The sequence below is a fragment of the Solanum stenotomum genome, chromosome 10 (genome assembly GCF_019186545.1).
Source record: "Solanum stenotomum isolate F172 chromosome 10, ASM1918654v1, whole genome shotgun sequence".
Taxonomy (NCBI): Eukaryota; Viridiplantae; Streptophyta; class Magnoliopsida; order Solanales; family Solanaceae; genus Solanum; species Solanum stenotomum.
Genome location: NC_064291.1, coordinates 53,100,812 through 53,117,774, shown reverse-complemented (window position 1 = coordinate 53,117,774; position 16,963 = coordinate 53,100,812). Strand labels below are relative to the sequence as shown.

At 31.5% G+C, this 16,963-nt stretch overlaps 1 protein-coding gene across 1 annotated transcript; it reads left to right on the top strand.

Annotated features, from left to right (window-relative positions):
* The first annotated feature begins 1,400 nt into the window (after positions 1-1,400).
* On the top strand, positions 1,401-5,839 carry LOC125841512 (U4/U6 small nuclear ribonucleoprotein Prp31 homolog). The gene is made up of 8 exons (XM_049520665.1): positions 1,401-1,534; positions 1,622-1,687; positions 2,244-2,375; positions 3,042-3,934; positions 4,042-4,112; positions 4,507-4,609; positions 4,719-4,794; positions 5,495-5,839. Exons 1-8 carry the CDS (start codon positions 1,532-1,534, stop codon positions 5,600-5,602), a joined length of 1,452 nt encoding a protein of 483 aa, XP_049376622.1. The 5' UTR covers positions 1,401-1,531; the 3' UTR covers positions 5,603-5,839.
* The last annotated feature ends 11,124 nt before the right edge of the window (positions 5,840-16,963 follow it).

Here is a 16,963-nt window from a genome sequence, read left to right as displayed (position 1 = left end):
TTCTTCAGCTTATGTATCAAATATCATAAAATAATTATATACTTTTTACTTATTTTTTGAAAAATAATTTCCTTCTCACCAACAACACGCTAATGAAAACTCTTCAGGTAGAGATCAACACCTTGAATGAAAGTACATTTTCATAGTTATAATTATCTATGTCTTTTGTGTTGAGGAAAGGATTAATCATCCTTAATCCTTTAATAACAAATCATTATTTGCCTTAATTTATTCATTATTAGCTTTGACTCTTCATTCCCATTAATTAATCAAGCCTAATTTGAAAACTTCGGGAACTTGAAGTCTCAATTCTAAAATATAATTAAAGGATGTGGTGCAATGGATGATCGGGGCTGCTTCCTTTTAACTAGAGTCTCAAGTTCAAGCCCTAATTATGGAAAAATTCTTGGTAGAGAACGCTACCTCCCTAATGGGTCCCCATCTGACATGAATTTGAAATAGTCGGGGTCCAAAATGAATACCCGACATCAGATGGAGAAAGTTTCATATATGACAAATAAATATAAATAAATTATAAATGGTTAAACATTTTAAAATTTTGAGCAACTTTCACATATAACAAAAATAAAAATCATATTTGTATATTATAACTATAGTTTGTATAATTGCGCTCCATAACAAACTTTATGTTTGCTATGGAGCATCAAATTGTATAATTCGCTGACAGGAGCTTCAGATTTGTATAATTTCGCTGGTAGTACATTTGTATAAATCGTTGGCAGACTTTCGTTTGTATAAATCGCTGGTAGTCTCTCAATTCAATTTTATGTGTTTGTATATCTGCATAAAATTAGAATTTGTATACAAATGAATCGAAATAAAACATTTGTATATCAAATCTCTCTCTCTCGCGCTTTATACAACACAAATTATACATTGTAATTTGTATAATCTGTGTTTGTATAAAGCGAGAAATAGAGAAAGGCAAAAGAGAACTGAGCAAAGGAAGATCTGTATTTGTATAATTATAAGTGTATAGGATAAAAATATACGTATATACAGTTTTCTCTCACTTTATACAAACACAAACGCATTTTATACATTTTGTGTTTGTATAAAAGCGAGAGAGGCGAGGGAGAGACTGGTGAGAGTGGCGAGCGAGAAACCTAAGGAGAGAGGTGAATGACAACTGTTTGTTATGGATTACAATTAAATCAAACTGTGGTTATAACATTTAATTTGAATTAATAATTTGCTATTTTATACAACTTTCCCTAAATATTTTGATTACATCTTAAGTAGCGGCCTTCAAGCATGGACTGGGTTAGCACATCTATCAGGGCTTCAATAAGCGGACCCAGCCCATTAATTAGAGTCGGTTCTTTCAGAGTCCGAATTTCCTATTTTTCTATTGTCAATAATAAAGTTAATTATTTTGTTCATTCTTTCTTCTGCTTCTGCTTGTAGTTTATAAACTCCGTTTTTGTACTCCCTTCCTGTTAATTTCTTCGCAGATTAGTGTTTGCAGCAAAATCATCAACTGGTCTGTTGGAGTTTTTGCGCAGGAATAATGGTAATTAGCCAATTTCCTAATTTTCGTTTTCTGGATATTTGTATTGATTATTGATTTAGGGTTTTAATAGATTTTACCTGGTTTCAGGCAACTCTTGCTGATTCTTTCCTGGCAGATCTGGACGAGTTGTCCGATAATGAAGCTGATGTTATTGTGAGTATATCTCTTTCACTTTTTTTTCCGCTCATTACACCCTGTTTGGATGGTTGTTACGTATTGTTTTATTATGTATTGTATTGTATTATGTTTATATCGTACTGTACTGTATTGTTTTAATGAATACAACAGTTTGATAGATCGTGTCTTCTCCGTATTTATGTAACGTCAGACATCAACAAATAAATAGGATAATTAAATAACAAGTAAAGACAAGATGAGAAGAAAATATTAAGGCAACGATTCGATCAAACAAAATCGATCATTACACCAAAATGTGACTTTTCGTTGTTACCTAAAGATGGATTTAAACGACAAGATACAATAATCAAAATAAACATTGTATTTAAACTAACAAAACAATACAACGGGTGCAACCATCCAAACTAGGTGTTAGAAATCTCCGTTTCTTCATTTTCTATTTTCCTTTGTGTTTTTCTATGTTTAGGGTTGGGAGAAGATTGTGGGTGGAAGATGTTGTCCATTTGGTTATGAAATTCCTTTCTTATCTTCATTTAACTTGGACTGAATTTTCTCCTCTTTATTTAATTAGGATGAGGAGAATCTTGATGTTGATCAGATGGAGGAAGATGGAGACTTGGCAGACATTGAAGCACTTAATTATGATGATCTGGATAATGTTTCCAAGCTACAAAAATCACATCGGTACATTGACATAATGCAGGTTTATACCAACCTTATCTTTAATATCATCACATCATGTCCCCGATATACTTATAAACAATGTGGACTGCCCACAAGTATTTTTACATTATATTTTGTTGTCTAACTATTGATGCTGCCTTCTTCTCGGTTTGAATTCAAAGGTCTTGTATGCTTTTTATCTCTGAAGTCTAGATTGGTGTATTTTGAATTCCTGTTACCTTTTGCCCCCAAGGCCTAGCTCAAGTGGCAAAAGGTGGAGGATTTGTGGCTTAGGTCGCAGGTTCAAGCCCCACACCATGCAAAGCGAAGCTCGGTATTTAAGTGGAGAAGGGTAGAGGGGCGGGCCCATTATCCACCGAGTTTAGAAGGCTGTGATTGGTCCAAAAGGGCGGGTCACAGACGGATTTCTCGGTTATAAAAAAAATAATAATTTCCTGTTACCTTTTCTCTTTCATCATGCGTCACTTCTTCTTATATCATGTCAACATGGATGGGTAAGTGAAATAATCCCTGTAGCTTCCTTTTTCACACATGGGTTGAAATTAGAGGTTAAATATCCTATGTGTTGGTTTGAAATTTAGAGCCTTTTATTTTCTGTTGTCCTCTTATTCTTATCTTCAAACTATCCGCTTTTCCTACGGTGCTAGGAGTAATTTCAAATGGTGATATGCTATTAATGCTGCAGAAAGTTGAAGATGCACTTGAGAAGGAGTCTGATGTCACGAATAAAGGTGTTGTTCTTGAAGATGAACCAGAGTATCAGTTGATAGTAGATTGTAATGCCTTATCAGTTGACATTGAGAATGAAATCGTTATAATCCATAACTTCATACGTGACAAGTATCGATTGAAATTTCCTGAGTTAGAGTCACTTGTTCATCACCCGATTGATTATGCTCGGGTTGTTAAAAAAATTGGAAATGAAATAGATCTGACTCTTGTTGACTTGGAAGGACTCCTACCCTCAGCTATTATCATGGTTGTCTCTGTTACGGCATCAACTACCAGTGGCAAGCCATTGCCAGAAGATGTTTTACAGAAGACGGTGGAAGCATGTGATAGAGCCCTTGCTCTTGATTCAGCAAAGAAAAAGGTTCTTGATTTTGTTGAGAGTCGAATGGGGTATATTGCTCCCAATCTTTCTGCTGTAGTTGGGAGTGCAGTTGCTGCAAAACTTATGGGTACTGCTGGTGGTCTCTCATCGTTGGCAAAAATGCCTGCTTGTAATGTCCAGCTTCTTGGTGCCAAAAGGAAGAATTTAGCAGGGTTCTCCACAGCAACATCCCAATTTCATGTGGGTTATATTGAGCAAACAGAATTATTTCAGAGTACACCTCCTTCCTTAAGGATGCGAGCCTGTAGACTGCTGGCAGCAAAATCTACTTTAGCTGCACGTGTTGACTCGATCAATGGAGACCCGGTTGGAAAAACTGGAAGATCTCTTAGGGAAGAGATTCGTAAAAAGATAGAGAAGTGGCAAGAGCCACCTCCTGCAAAGCAGCCAAGGCCTCTTCCAGTTCCTGATTCCGAGCCTAAGAAAAAGAGAGGTGGCCGTCGGCTGAGGAAGATGAAAGAAAGGTATGGATGTTTCCACTTCATCTCATGTGAACTACAGTTTCCAGAGTTATATATGGTGAAGCACATGTTTTTTGATTTACATAATTGTTTTTGTTGTATTTCATCAGATATGCTATCACAGACATGCGGAAACTAGCAAATAGGATGCAGTTTGGAATACCTGAAGAAAGCTCCTTAGGTAATACCAACCAGCTCAATGCAACCCCTCACCTTCTAAATTAAATAGTAGTTCCAGAAAGAAGAGCAAAAGGTGAAAATGGAAAAAGTTTGGTTAAAACTGTACTTGGATTAAATGCTTGATTGATGGCCATGTTGTTTGCTAACTACATATTGTATGAAATCTTTGATGCGAGTATTCATGCATGTGAAATGATGAGCTATATAATGTCTGTTAGTACATGTTACAATTTCTTGCGAGTATTCACAATTTTGTGAGATGAGAGAACTCAAACCTAATCTGAGATGGTCAACTCTTTGTGATTCTTAGGATTTTGTTTTCAGATTTTCTTTTATAAGTGTAAATCAGGACTGATGTTGTTCTTCACTTCATATTTGATCTTCCTGGAAACTAGGGGATGGACTAGGAGAGGGCTATGGGATGCTTGGTCAAGCTGGAAGTGGTAAATTGCGTGTATCAGTTGGTCAGAGCAAGCTTGCTGCCAAAGTAGCAAAGAAGTATGTCTCTCTTCTCTTCTCTTTTCCCAGCAAAGGGGCCTCACTTGTGAAACATTGATGACCAGTGAATTTTGCACTTACTGTTTCTTATTGCTTGACAATTTTCCAGATTCAAGGAGAAGAGTTATGGAAGCAGTGGTGCTACATCAGGCTTGACTTCAAGTTTGGCCTTTACTCCTGTGCAAGTAAGCTCTCTTTTGTTGTTTAATTACTTATTGGTGTTTCATTCTTGTCAAGCAACTATCATACACGAGATTCTCTAAGGTAATGCATGTGGAGTCAGAAGACAGAGTTGTTCACTCCTATGTTTCATGTCATGTTTTAAGACGCATTATGAACACCATTCTGTATAGAAGTATGAGGCACCTCACAACAAACGGGACTATGTACTCAGTTTAGGCAACAGTCTAATTCTTAATTCTTCGGGAATATGTTTGCTATGCAATAGCAAAATGATTTGGGACGACATGAACACTTTTTTCATTGTTATTAAAGGAAAAAGTATTTACGTAGTCCAAATCTTCGTGAAGGCGCAGCAGGAATCACAATGTAATTTGTGGTTCCACTGAGTTTTTGCCAAATAATATCTAATATAGGTGGATGGGGATAAGCTTGTCTACATATGCACTTTTAAGTTTTAAGGTTGCCCCTTTACACTTGTAATGCCAGTTTCTCTGATTTGGTTATTTTCTTAAGATTGTGTTTCTTTTGCATTGCACTTCTTCATGTCTTGGTTCACTGTCGTCCGGGATAAGTTGGATAGGTCTACTTCAGTCAATCCTTTTGTTCGCCTACCCCTCCCTCAAACTCCCCTTTTCTTTCCTTTCCTTTTTTGAGTACTTCTGTCTTTTGTGTTGGTTATCCTGATGCTAACGTTAATGTCAGGGAATCGAGCTATCAAATCCTCAGGCGCTTGCAAATCAGCTTGGCAGTGGAACCCAGAGCACCTATTTCTCGGATACTGGAACGTTTTCTAAGATTAAGAGAACATGAACCAGACCTAGTGGGCACCAATGTCCAGGTTCTTCCCGATTCAGTGCAGTAAAACTCTAGTAAAATGCAAACATTTGTTTTTCTTGATCATGTTTTTGATAGAAGAAACACTATGCTAATCGTTTGATACATCAGACGTAGCATATATGTACATCAAAGTTAACTAGACTTGCGAATCTAATACTCTAGTGTCCAAATGATTGTCATGTTTGGCTAGTAATTGAAAAATCGAAAAAGTTGCGCCTCTTTGTTCCTCATCCTAACAAGTGTAACTATATTTTTTTGGAAAAATCACCTTACACATCTATTTAAGAGGTGATATTACATGTTTTAGATCTACTTTTTAAATATTAGTACTACTTCTAACATTTTAATTGTAAGTTACAACAAATCATTTTCTATTTATATTTTAATTAATAGGTAAGATAAATAACATTAATAAAGAGAATCAACTGTAATTATATTACGTGAAAATTTTATAATTGACATCTATAGGACTAATAATTATAAGTTATGACATTATTCTTTATCTTTCAAGTTTTAACATTAAATAATTATAGATTATAACATTTTACTGATGAAAATATTAATGATAATTAATAGTAGGCATAAAATTAAGAGAGACATAACAAAAGAATATTTCATCTCTCTTGGAAACATTATCTAGATGATCATAATTAAGTGCTTCAATGTCTGCCAAGTCTCCATCTGATCAACATCGAGATTCTCCTCATCCTAGTTAAATAAAGAGGAGAGAATTCAGTCCAAGCTAAAATGAAGATAAGAAAGTAATTTGATAACCAAATGGACAACATCTTCCACCCACAATAAGAAAGTAACACAAACGTTAAATACCAATTTGTTATCTCTCTTAATTTTATGTCTACTATTTATTATCATTAATATTTTCAAATTTTCTGTCACTTAAATTTTTGTTTTTCATTTTTTTTTTTAACAAATTGGTATTTAACGTTTTTTAATTTAATAAAATGTTATAACCTGTAATTATTTATTGTTAAAACTTAAAAGATGAAGAATAATATCATAATTTATAATTATTAATCCTATAAATGTTAATTATAAAATTTTCGCCTTTTTTTTTTTGGCTCCAAGTGCAAGGAAAAAGTGTATAAGGGGCATCAAAGGAGGAGCCCCCCACCAGAACAATGTAGTACATAGAATTTCGAGTCGTAATAGGACCACACAAAATAGTCTTTTTATGACCCAAAAGCACTTACACAATGGTGATGACTGATGATAAAAGATAAAACTAATCATATGCACACGCAAATTATCTGTTTGGACCTCGTCCACGTATGCCTTATACCTCTTTCGTCCTTTAATGATTGAATTTTGTCATCCCCAGAAAATAGGTGTTTGGATGTGGGATTATTTTAACGTAAAATTATGCTCTAGTCTACGAGGAAAAAATATTTAGGAAAAAGGCTTAAATATGTCATCGAACTTTTAGAAAAGACTTATTTATATTATCCGTTAAAAATTTTGCTCATCTATATCATTATCGTTTAAGAAAAGGCTTATTCATGCCATTATTTTTTAACGGTAGTTTTGCAAAATCATTTTTTACACGTGGCCAATTATAATTCGACCACGTCATTATTATTTTTATAATAAAAAATTAAAATTTTGAACAAACATTGAATTAAAATAATCCACCCAAGTAAAGACCCATTCAAATTTTAAAAAATCCATATAACCCATCAGTAACCCAATTTTTCAATCCAAAAGGCCCTAAGATCCTTCTCGACCCTGTTTCACTTCTTGGGCGATTGGATGAGTTCTAACACATTCCCTAACCCTCAAACTTAATTCTTCCATTATTAGTTAAGGATCCAAGGAGGAGGCTAGGATGCACCAGGGGTGCAACGGATATTAAACGTCACCCATTCTTTGCCGGAATAAAATGACCGTTGATCAGAACTTACCGGCCACCGGAAGTACGGGGATTAACGGTAAAAAGGACGAAGAGTAAGGGGCACGTGAGTCACGTGACTGGATTATCATCACCAAGAATAAGAAGGCGTTGTTTATGGAAAAAAATGGGTTATCTAATGAGGATTAAGGGATCTAAGTACAATTTAAACTCTAATCATAATTATTATTGTCATACTAATCACAAGCTTAGGCAAAGGGAGAAAGGGATGATAATGGAAGAATTAAGTTTGAGGGTTAGGGAATGTGTTAGAATTCGTCCAATCGCCCAAGAAGTGAAAGAGGGTCGAGAAGGATCTTAGGGCTTTTTGGATTGAAAAATTGGGTTACTGATGGGCTATAGGGATTTTTTAAAATTTGGGTGCGTCTTTACTTGGGTGGGTTATTTTAGTTCAATGTTTGTTCAGAATTTTGATTTTTTATTATAAAAATAATAATGACGTGGCCGAATTATAATTGGCCACGTGTAAAAAATGGTTTTGCAAAACCACTGTTAAAAAATAATGGCATAAATGAGCCTTTTCTTAAATGGTAATGGCATAGATGAGCCAAACTTTTAACGGATGACATAAATGAGCCTTTTCTGAAAGTTCGATGGTATATTTGAGCCTTTTCCCAAATATTTATGCCACATAATCTAATATAAATTACTCCTTTCGTTTCATTTTATGTGAGGTAGTTTGACTCGCCACAGAGTTTAAGAAAGAAATAAAGATTTTTAAAACTTGTGGTCCAAAATAAATGATATAAATTTATGTGGCTGTAAATCATTTCATTAAGGGTAAAATAAACATTTTATAGTTAAATTGTTACTTAATATAAAAATGTGTCATTCTTTTTTTGACTGACTAAAAAAGAAAATAAGTCACAATAATTGGGACAGATGGAGTAGTACTTATAAATTATAATATTGCATATTAGGTTATGTCACATAATATTATTATTTTTTATGATAAGAGAAACCCGCAGTATCATTTGGATGCGCACAGGGTAAAATCTCCGCTCCTATGCAATAGCTCGCAAACCACATAGGAGAGGTAACCCGCACTAGACAAGCCCGGTGCGACGAATTCGACTCAGATGGCAAAATCTCTTGCTTTCGCTGACAAGGGGTTTCAAACTTGAGACCTCCAACATGGAAGTATCAAGCCCAAACCACTGGGCCACCCCGAAGAGTTATGTCACATAATATTTATGTTCGACCGTATGTTTATTTTTCAAAATTTCCTTTATTAGAATGGTCACATTCTCTGTTCCAAAAAGAATGAAGGAGTTAGCCGTTTGAGGGATTAAATAATAGGGCAAATTGCAGAAATCACATATTTTTAAGGCAAAATTACAATTCATCCATTAAAAGTTTATAATTACAGAAATCCCTCATTTTTGCACATCAGATTAGTGTATCAGCGCTTATATTATTGTATCTCGCGCATCAGATTTATGTATCAACGCTTATATTATTGTATCTCGTGCATCAGATTAATATATCAATGCTTATATTATTGTATCTCGCGCATGTATCAGCACTTATATAGCTCTGATACATTAATCTGATGCACAAGATACAATAATATAAGCACTGATACATTAATCTGATGTGCGAGATACAATAAAATAAGCGCTGATACACTAATCTGATGTGCGAAAATGAGGAATTTTGGAGATTTGTAAAACTTATAGGGAATAATGATAATAAGTAAACTAAAAGGTGAGATTTCTGTAATTTTTCATAAATAATATTGGGTCAATGAAGGAGTAAATATTCTTTTTTTAACATAAAAAGAGACCTTGAATAGGACGGGCACGGGCACTGCATGCTTAAAATGGAACAATAATTATCTTGTACAACTAATTAAAACCATTGCCACTCTTTTCATTTCTATGTGGTGTCTGTTTAGACTTATGGTTTGTTAGTCAGTATGGTTACCTAGTATTGAACCAACCTCTGTTATATGAAATATTTTAAGTTTATCTTTCGTTATATTTTAAGGTCATTCATATCATTACCATTAGCAAATCGTCTTACTTGACCTTAATAGAGTTCCAACGTAAAGCGTAATTCAAAATGACATAGTCAAATTAAACATTGAGAGGTGAATTTGGACCCTCTAAATGTTGAATCTCCGTTATAATCAAGAGCAAATACGAGACGATTGGAACAGGAAGGGAGAGAGAGAGTGTGTGAAGCAAGTAAATGTAAAGAGCACGCTAATTTTACTCCTTGTAAGGCACGCAAAAATAATATTTCTCCCCTAGTAGTCTAGTACTATAAGGGGTGGTCCAATTCATTACCATGGCTAGTTTTCTTAAGTTGGTCAATACGTCTTGTGGCAAACTAGAAGGTTGTTGGGGAAAAATTATATGCTAAGAGTGAATAGTTATAGTCATAAAATTAACAAATGTCTCGAATTGAAGCTCTTGAAATGAAAAAAGATCATGATTGAAAGTGCTTCATTTTTAACGAATCTTACATGATACTAAATATGAGTTAGTAATTAGGCCACATAATATGTACATACACAACCTTTAAACTTTCCAATAAATTTCATTTTAAACGCTTGAACTGTGGTTGGTTTTAATTGAGCACCTAACACTCGATAACATGTTCTTATTAGACCTTTCAACTAAATTTTGAAAAAGTTTATGCGTGTATTTTTCAAGTGTCCACTACATATATAAATTAATCATTTGAAAATGTGACATTTTAAAATTATATGCATTAACCTCAATAAATCACCATATGCATGTTCCAACTCATGTTGTTGTGTTCAATTAAAGAACGTGACATATATTATATGATTATGTAATGGATGTTTGAGTAAACACATAAGTTCTTTCAAAATTTGATGCACAAACACCTAATATGAACTATATCATATATTTAGATGTTCAAATAGAATATGCCATAATTTAAATATCTAAATAAAATTTACTAATATATTTAAGGGAAATTGATGTATTCGGTCAAAAGATTTTTTTATCATTGCACATGACATCATCATATGCTTTCAACGGAATTTTCTCCATACCTAAAACACAAATTAAAAATCTCTAATTAAAAACAGAACAGTCCATTACTACATCACAACTCATATTGTTACATCATCGAGTACTAGCTAGGATGTGCTAAAGAGGGTTACACTTTCAATTTAGCAACCATGCGTTTTTTTTTTCTTACTATTGTAACTTGTAGGCATCCATAGTACTTCCCCCTCCCTATTTTATGCGACATTTTTTCTATCAGCTTCCTTAAAATATTTATTATAATTAGAAATAATATAACTTAAATTTTTTCTTTTACTTTTTTGATGAAATAATTTACCATCACATAGATATGTACTATAATAATTATTTTAGATCACAAGTTTTAATTTTTTTTCTTTCTAAATACGGAGTACTATGTTAGGTCAAATACTGTTCATATAAAATAAAAATAGTACCTTTGGTTAGATATTTATCTGAACTTGTGGATTGTGCAATTGACAAGAAACCAAAAGTGTCCAATGGTGGTGTCAACATAGTTGGGCAGTAGCATGTTCCATAAAGTGGGGAAAGTACCAAGTATAAAACATCAATTATGACGTTTTTTGTACCACCACTTATATGGATAAGCCTTAGGAGTTAGGACAAATTGATTTGTCATTGGTGAAAATTAAAGTGTTACTGTTACTCCAATTGATTGTGACACTTAGCTAGCTATACCACTCTTTGGACTGTCATAAAGAATCTATTCTCTACTTTTCCTTGCAAATAATCTTTATGTACACTCAAATACATCATAACAATAACAATTTTAACGACAATAAATATACCTATTATTAATAAAAAATGTTAAAGTCTTATTGATGTTAGTAAGTTGTTATTGAATTCAATGTTGTTATAGATTTTACGGACATTTCTTTATCATGCTCGGACATCTTCATTTTTGTTGTGATAAGTTTTCTTCGAATCATCAAAATTGATCACCAATTTATAATTTCTTGAAATCAATATACACTTAGTTTATATAGTATTCACGATGAAAGAAAAAAATACATATACACATGCCATATCTTCTATTGAGATCATATTATAGTTGTAAAGTAATACTGTAAAGATATGATTTTCTTGATGTACTTACAATCAATTTAATTTGATATTTTATAGAAGAGAGTTTTAGTTGTATGCATCTTCAATGTAATTTTTTATTAGATTATTAATTTAGTGGTTAAAAAGATATTTGTAGGTCAGTAATAATCCTTAAAATGTGGAATTGTTATTTTAATAAGATATATTACCTATTATAATACGTGAAGCGGTGAAAGTAACGTAATAATGTAAATACACATGTTGTGTATATATACCTTAAAAAATGCTTTCCATTTTTTAAAGAATAATTAGAGACAAAATCATAATTTTTAATTTAAAATATATATGGTTCTAACTTGTCATCCAAGTGTTTGTTCATTGACCTAAATCATTCTCTTTCTTTTTGCAGCACTAAACAAATAACCCACCAAATGATCTGCATGCTTTTATTTATCCTATTTTTTATATTCTCCATTTCAATTTATAACATAGTTTAATTAGTTAAATTTTTTAATTATAAATATGCATAATATTTGTGAGCTATGAGACTTTAGAACTTGTCATTTTGAATATGCTGTAACATTGGTGCGTAGGGGTGGAGCCAACATTGTAATTGTGAGTTTGACAAAACTCAATAATTTAGACTCAAACATTATATTTGTGTTGAATAAAATCGTTTAACAAGTATAAATAATATATTCAAAGCCTAGTGAGTAAGAACAATTATAATTCGTATATTAAAATTTTTGATTCCGCATCTAGTTGTGTGATTATAAAAACTTCATTAAAAACGAAATAAAAAATTTAAGTTAATTGATTTTTAAATTTACAAAGATATGTGTGTTCCTGGATGTGTAAATTACTCTAGTCCTACTTTGGATTATTTTAATTAATTAATTATCATATTCTTTTGTACGTTTAGCCTCAAAGAATAGTCAAAGTGAACTCACCCTTTTCCTTTAATTTCTTATAATTTTCATTAAAAAAATGCTTGTAATACGGTCTTGACACTTTAGATTTAATTTTTTTAAAATAAAAATAAAACACTTTAGATTTTTTGAATATCTTTATTTTCACTTAATCACTTTGCAGAGTATAGCTTTATTCCTCCTACATCACAATCTCTTTTTTCTTTACTAATTTGGCAAAGTGACCCCTTTAATTTAATTATTAATTAAACATGTGACTGTATAAGTAAACATCTATGATATGCAATTATGCATTAAACTCACAATGGTGATCGAGTTAATTGAGCAGGGATATCTTCTCAAATGGAAGGTCTCATATATATTTGAAACTCTTTGTATGCATGTTTTTTTGGGTCAAGGATTATCACATAAGGCTTATAGTGATTGAGTAGGAATTTACTCTATATATACGCACCCGAATGATAGTAATTGAGTAGGAGTTTTTCCCTATCATAAAAAAAAAACCAATTATGCATTAACCACGTCACACGGATGTGTAAAGGTGACTTGTTCTAGTTATATTAATTAGACAAATTCATAAACGTTTTCCCTATTTGGAGGGTCTTTGATTTATTACTTAAATTAACGTAAAGATACTATATTTTATTTCAACCATGAAAAGCACATTTGATTTTATTAATATGGACAAACTCTAATTGCTAATTAACATGAACCCACAAAAAGGAAAAGAAAAAAAAGAGAGAGAATAATTAAGAAACTAATCATGAAAGTTAAACTTATTTTCTGACAATATATTGTTATGTTTTTTTTTTTTTTGGATGTTACAGCACTTGACAATTAATTAAGATGAATGAAGTATTTGTTATCATAATTATGAAGAACTTTGGTCAAATTTGAGAACTGTAAATATGTGGTTGGATCTTAGAGGGGAACAAGTCCTATCAAGGATATTATTTTACCAGAATATCAGCAGATGAGACTGTTCTTTTCTTAATTAGAGGTTTTGAATTTAAGTCCTAAATATAGAAAATCTTTGTTAGAAAGTGCTCCCCATATGAGATCCTACACAATACGATTTCAAATAATCAAATTTTAATATGAATGAAAAAATAATAATTATGTTTTAGTTTACAATGATTTAATATAGCATAAAGTTGGATAATGTTTTGACTTCAAGGAATTACCTATCTCTTTGGATCTTACCTTTTTTTTTTTTTACTGACTAACACATCTCAACTACTCCACTGGGCACAACTAGTTTTACTTTTCACAATTCCTCTGTCTCAATTTATATAACATTTTTCATTTTTTTGAAAGTCAAACAATTTAAATTTGATCGGAAATTTGCGCCTGTAATCTTCAAATTTTTTAAAATGAAATTTATATATTTGTAAATTACATAAAAAGTACTATAAGTTACAATAATTAGCAATTAAAATAAATAAAAGATATATGATAAATTTACGATCAAAGATAGACTTGTTTGAATCTCGAAATTTAAAAAATGCTACATAAATTAAGACGGAGGGAGTAATTCTATTTTGCCCATCAAAACTTAGGTAGATAAGAGTATCAATTCCTTCTTTTTTTCCGATTTGAAGGACGTTTTGAAGCAATGATAAATTTATATCTCTGTGAACTATAAATTATGATTTGAGCCGTGAAATTAGTCGGCATCGATGACACTTGCGTTAGAGTAAACAACTTATATTACACTGCCTTAGAGTGTGACCTTACCCCAGGTTGTGGAAATAATGTGCAATGTTTTGTGTGTCAGACTATTTTAAAACTTTTAATCTCTGATATGATTTTAATTAATTTTGATCTTTTATGATTTTCACTTTGCTTTACGCCTAATATAATGACGTGATTTAGTGATCAATGAATGAGTGCAGAACTTGAAATCTGCGTTCAACGTCTAATAAAGACAAACATTTTAATTAATTTCTTTTTATATTTGCCTAATATTAACAACAAAGTTACTTGATATCTATTTTGATGAAAGGTACTAGATACTCAATGATCCAAAACACCACCATTAGAAAAAATAACAAATAATTTCACCCGCTTCATGAACTACGATTAGTTGATGGTTTTAAGACTAAAGTTACATTTTTTTTCTTGTGATTTTCCATCAGATGTTCTGTATCCATATTAGAGTTCGACTATTTCATATTCGCACTGTGTAGGGCTCTTTGAGGGAAAACAATCCATATTAAAAACTTTTTTCATGTATATCCAAAATGTAAACTCAAAACCTCTGATTAAAAAAAGAACAATCGCATCCACTACATGACATATGTAGGAATAAAGTTACTTATTAAGGTATATAATGTGGGGAGTTTGGTGTATGTTGGGTGGGGGTAAAAATGAAAAACAAGACAAAGTGGTAAAAATGCATGAAAAGCAAAAGAAGATCTCAATGATTAAGGAAAAAAAAGCACTAAATGAGACTGGGTTTCCAACTCAAAAGTCATAAAGAAAGACAAAGATTGGTCTCTTATTGCTACTTATATCACTTTATAGCATCACACTCGCTCTTCTCTTCTGTTGCAAGCCATTGGCCCACCTTAGTTTAATTTTTTATTTTACACAGGAGAGAAGTATTGAAAACAATCTTGAATTTAACGTGAATTATTAGTTTTATTTTTGAATTATTGATAGTTTTAAAAATATCCCTCTATTTGACTAATTAAACTTAGATACACCTCCGATATACAACATGACATAACAAATAATCTTAAACGTTTGTAGGAGTATGCGACTCTTAATAAAAAATCAAGAGAAGTGTTGAAAATACCCCTAAACTTGACGAGAAATATTTAGGGGTGTATTTTACTCATGTTGCAAGATCATGAGTGTATTTAAATTCAATTAATCAAGTAGGAATATTTTCAAGACTGTCAATAATTTAGAGATAAAACTAACAATTCACACCAAATTTAGGGGCATTTTCAATACTTTTCTTTGTACCATTAGTATAAATTATATAATTGCTAGCTTACATCACAATCCATATTGGTTTATATCTGACTATCTGTTATCAATGCAAATCAATTTAGTAGTGTTGGTATGTTTTATTAATCCTTGACACAACCAATAGTTTGTATTGATAGAACCTTAAGGAAATTAATGAAATTGACATATATCGAAAGAGAAAGGACAATAATGTTAATTATATGTCACTGTTGTAAACGATAAATAATTAATGCATTCCCTAATTTTGGGATATTCAAATGTATCCTTTAGTATCCTAAACTATGATTTTGTATAAGTTTATGTATATTGTTTTTATTACATTGTGAAAGTCTTAACTAATCTTATTTTAATTTTAAGGCATGTGCATATATAAACATTTCAAATTCAAATATTCCTTCCGGTCTCAAATATTAGTAAATCATTATGGCCAATTAATTTGTTCAAAATATTTGACGTTTACAAAAATTACAAGTCATTTATTACTTTTTTAAAAAATAATTCTATTCTTCTTCTAATTAGTGATGTAATTAATTAAATGAGACGTTTCAAAGGACGTACATAAGTTTAGAAAAATTACAAGTCATTTGATACTTTTTTAAAAAATAAATAAATTATATTCCTTTTCTTCTAATTAGTGATGTGATTAATTAAATGAGGCGTTTTCAGCGGACTAATAAGAGTGTGTTGCATTAATTATACATAGATTATATCTTATACATTATTTAGTTTGGTGTATTAAAAATAGTATGCATTGCATAAAAATATTTATTTACAAAGATACCGTTCACAATTATGATGGAAAAGATGTAAAAAGACTTTGAGGGGCAATGAGCTTTTTACCTGGGCTAATGCATGCATTAAAACCCCTTGCATTACTAATACCTAAAAATCTATGGCATTAGTAGTACACACCTTAATACACAATAGGGGTCGTTTGATAGAGTTTATTAGGAGAAATAATGCATGTTTGGTACACTTTTTCAACTTATGTATTAGTTATACACTCTATTGTGTATTACGGTGTGTATTATTAATATCACAAATTTATAGATATTAGTAATGCAAGGGATTTAATGCATGCATTAGCATGATTTAAGACCTAATTACTCCTCAAAACCCTTTTTACACCTTTTTCACCATAATTGTGGAGGATATTTTTGTAAATTAATATTTTTATGCAATGCATGCAAATTTTATTACACCAAACAAAACAATGTATAAAAATTATCTATGTATAATTAATACAAACGTAACTAATGCAAGTATTACTAATACACTCTATTTAATATTATTTTTATACACCCTACCAAATGAATAATTCATTAGTTATATATAGCATGGAAAAAATATACAAAACAAGGTATTACTAATGCGAAGAATTAGCGCATACATTATTTTTGCTTATACACTCTGTCAAACGACTTCTACATGA

Bases quoted from the DNA above. Each gene is read 5' to 3' on its own strand.
- LOC125841512 (XM_049520665.1), top strand. The intron at 4,113-4,506 runs GTAATACCAACC...CCTGGAAACTAG, and splicing joins ACCTGAAGAAAGCTCCTTAG to GGGATGGACTAGGAGAGGGC. The intron at 4,610-4,718 runs GTATGTCTCTCT...ACAATTTTCCAG, and splicing joins GCTGCCAAAGTAGCAAAGAA to ATTCAAGGAGAAGAGTTATG.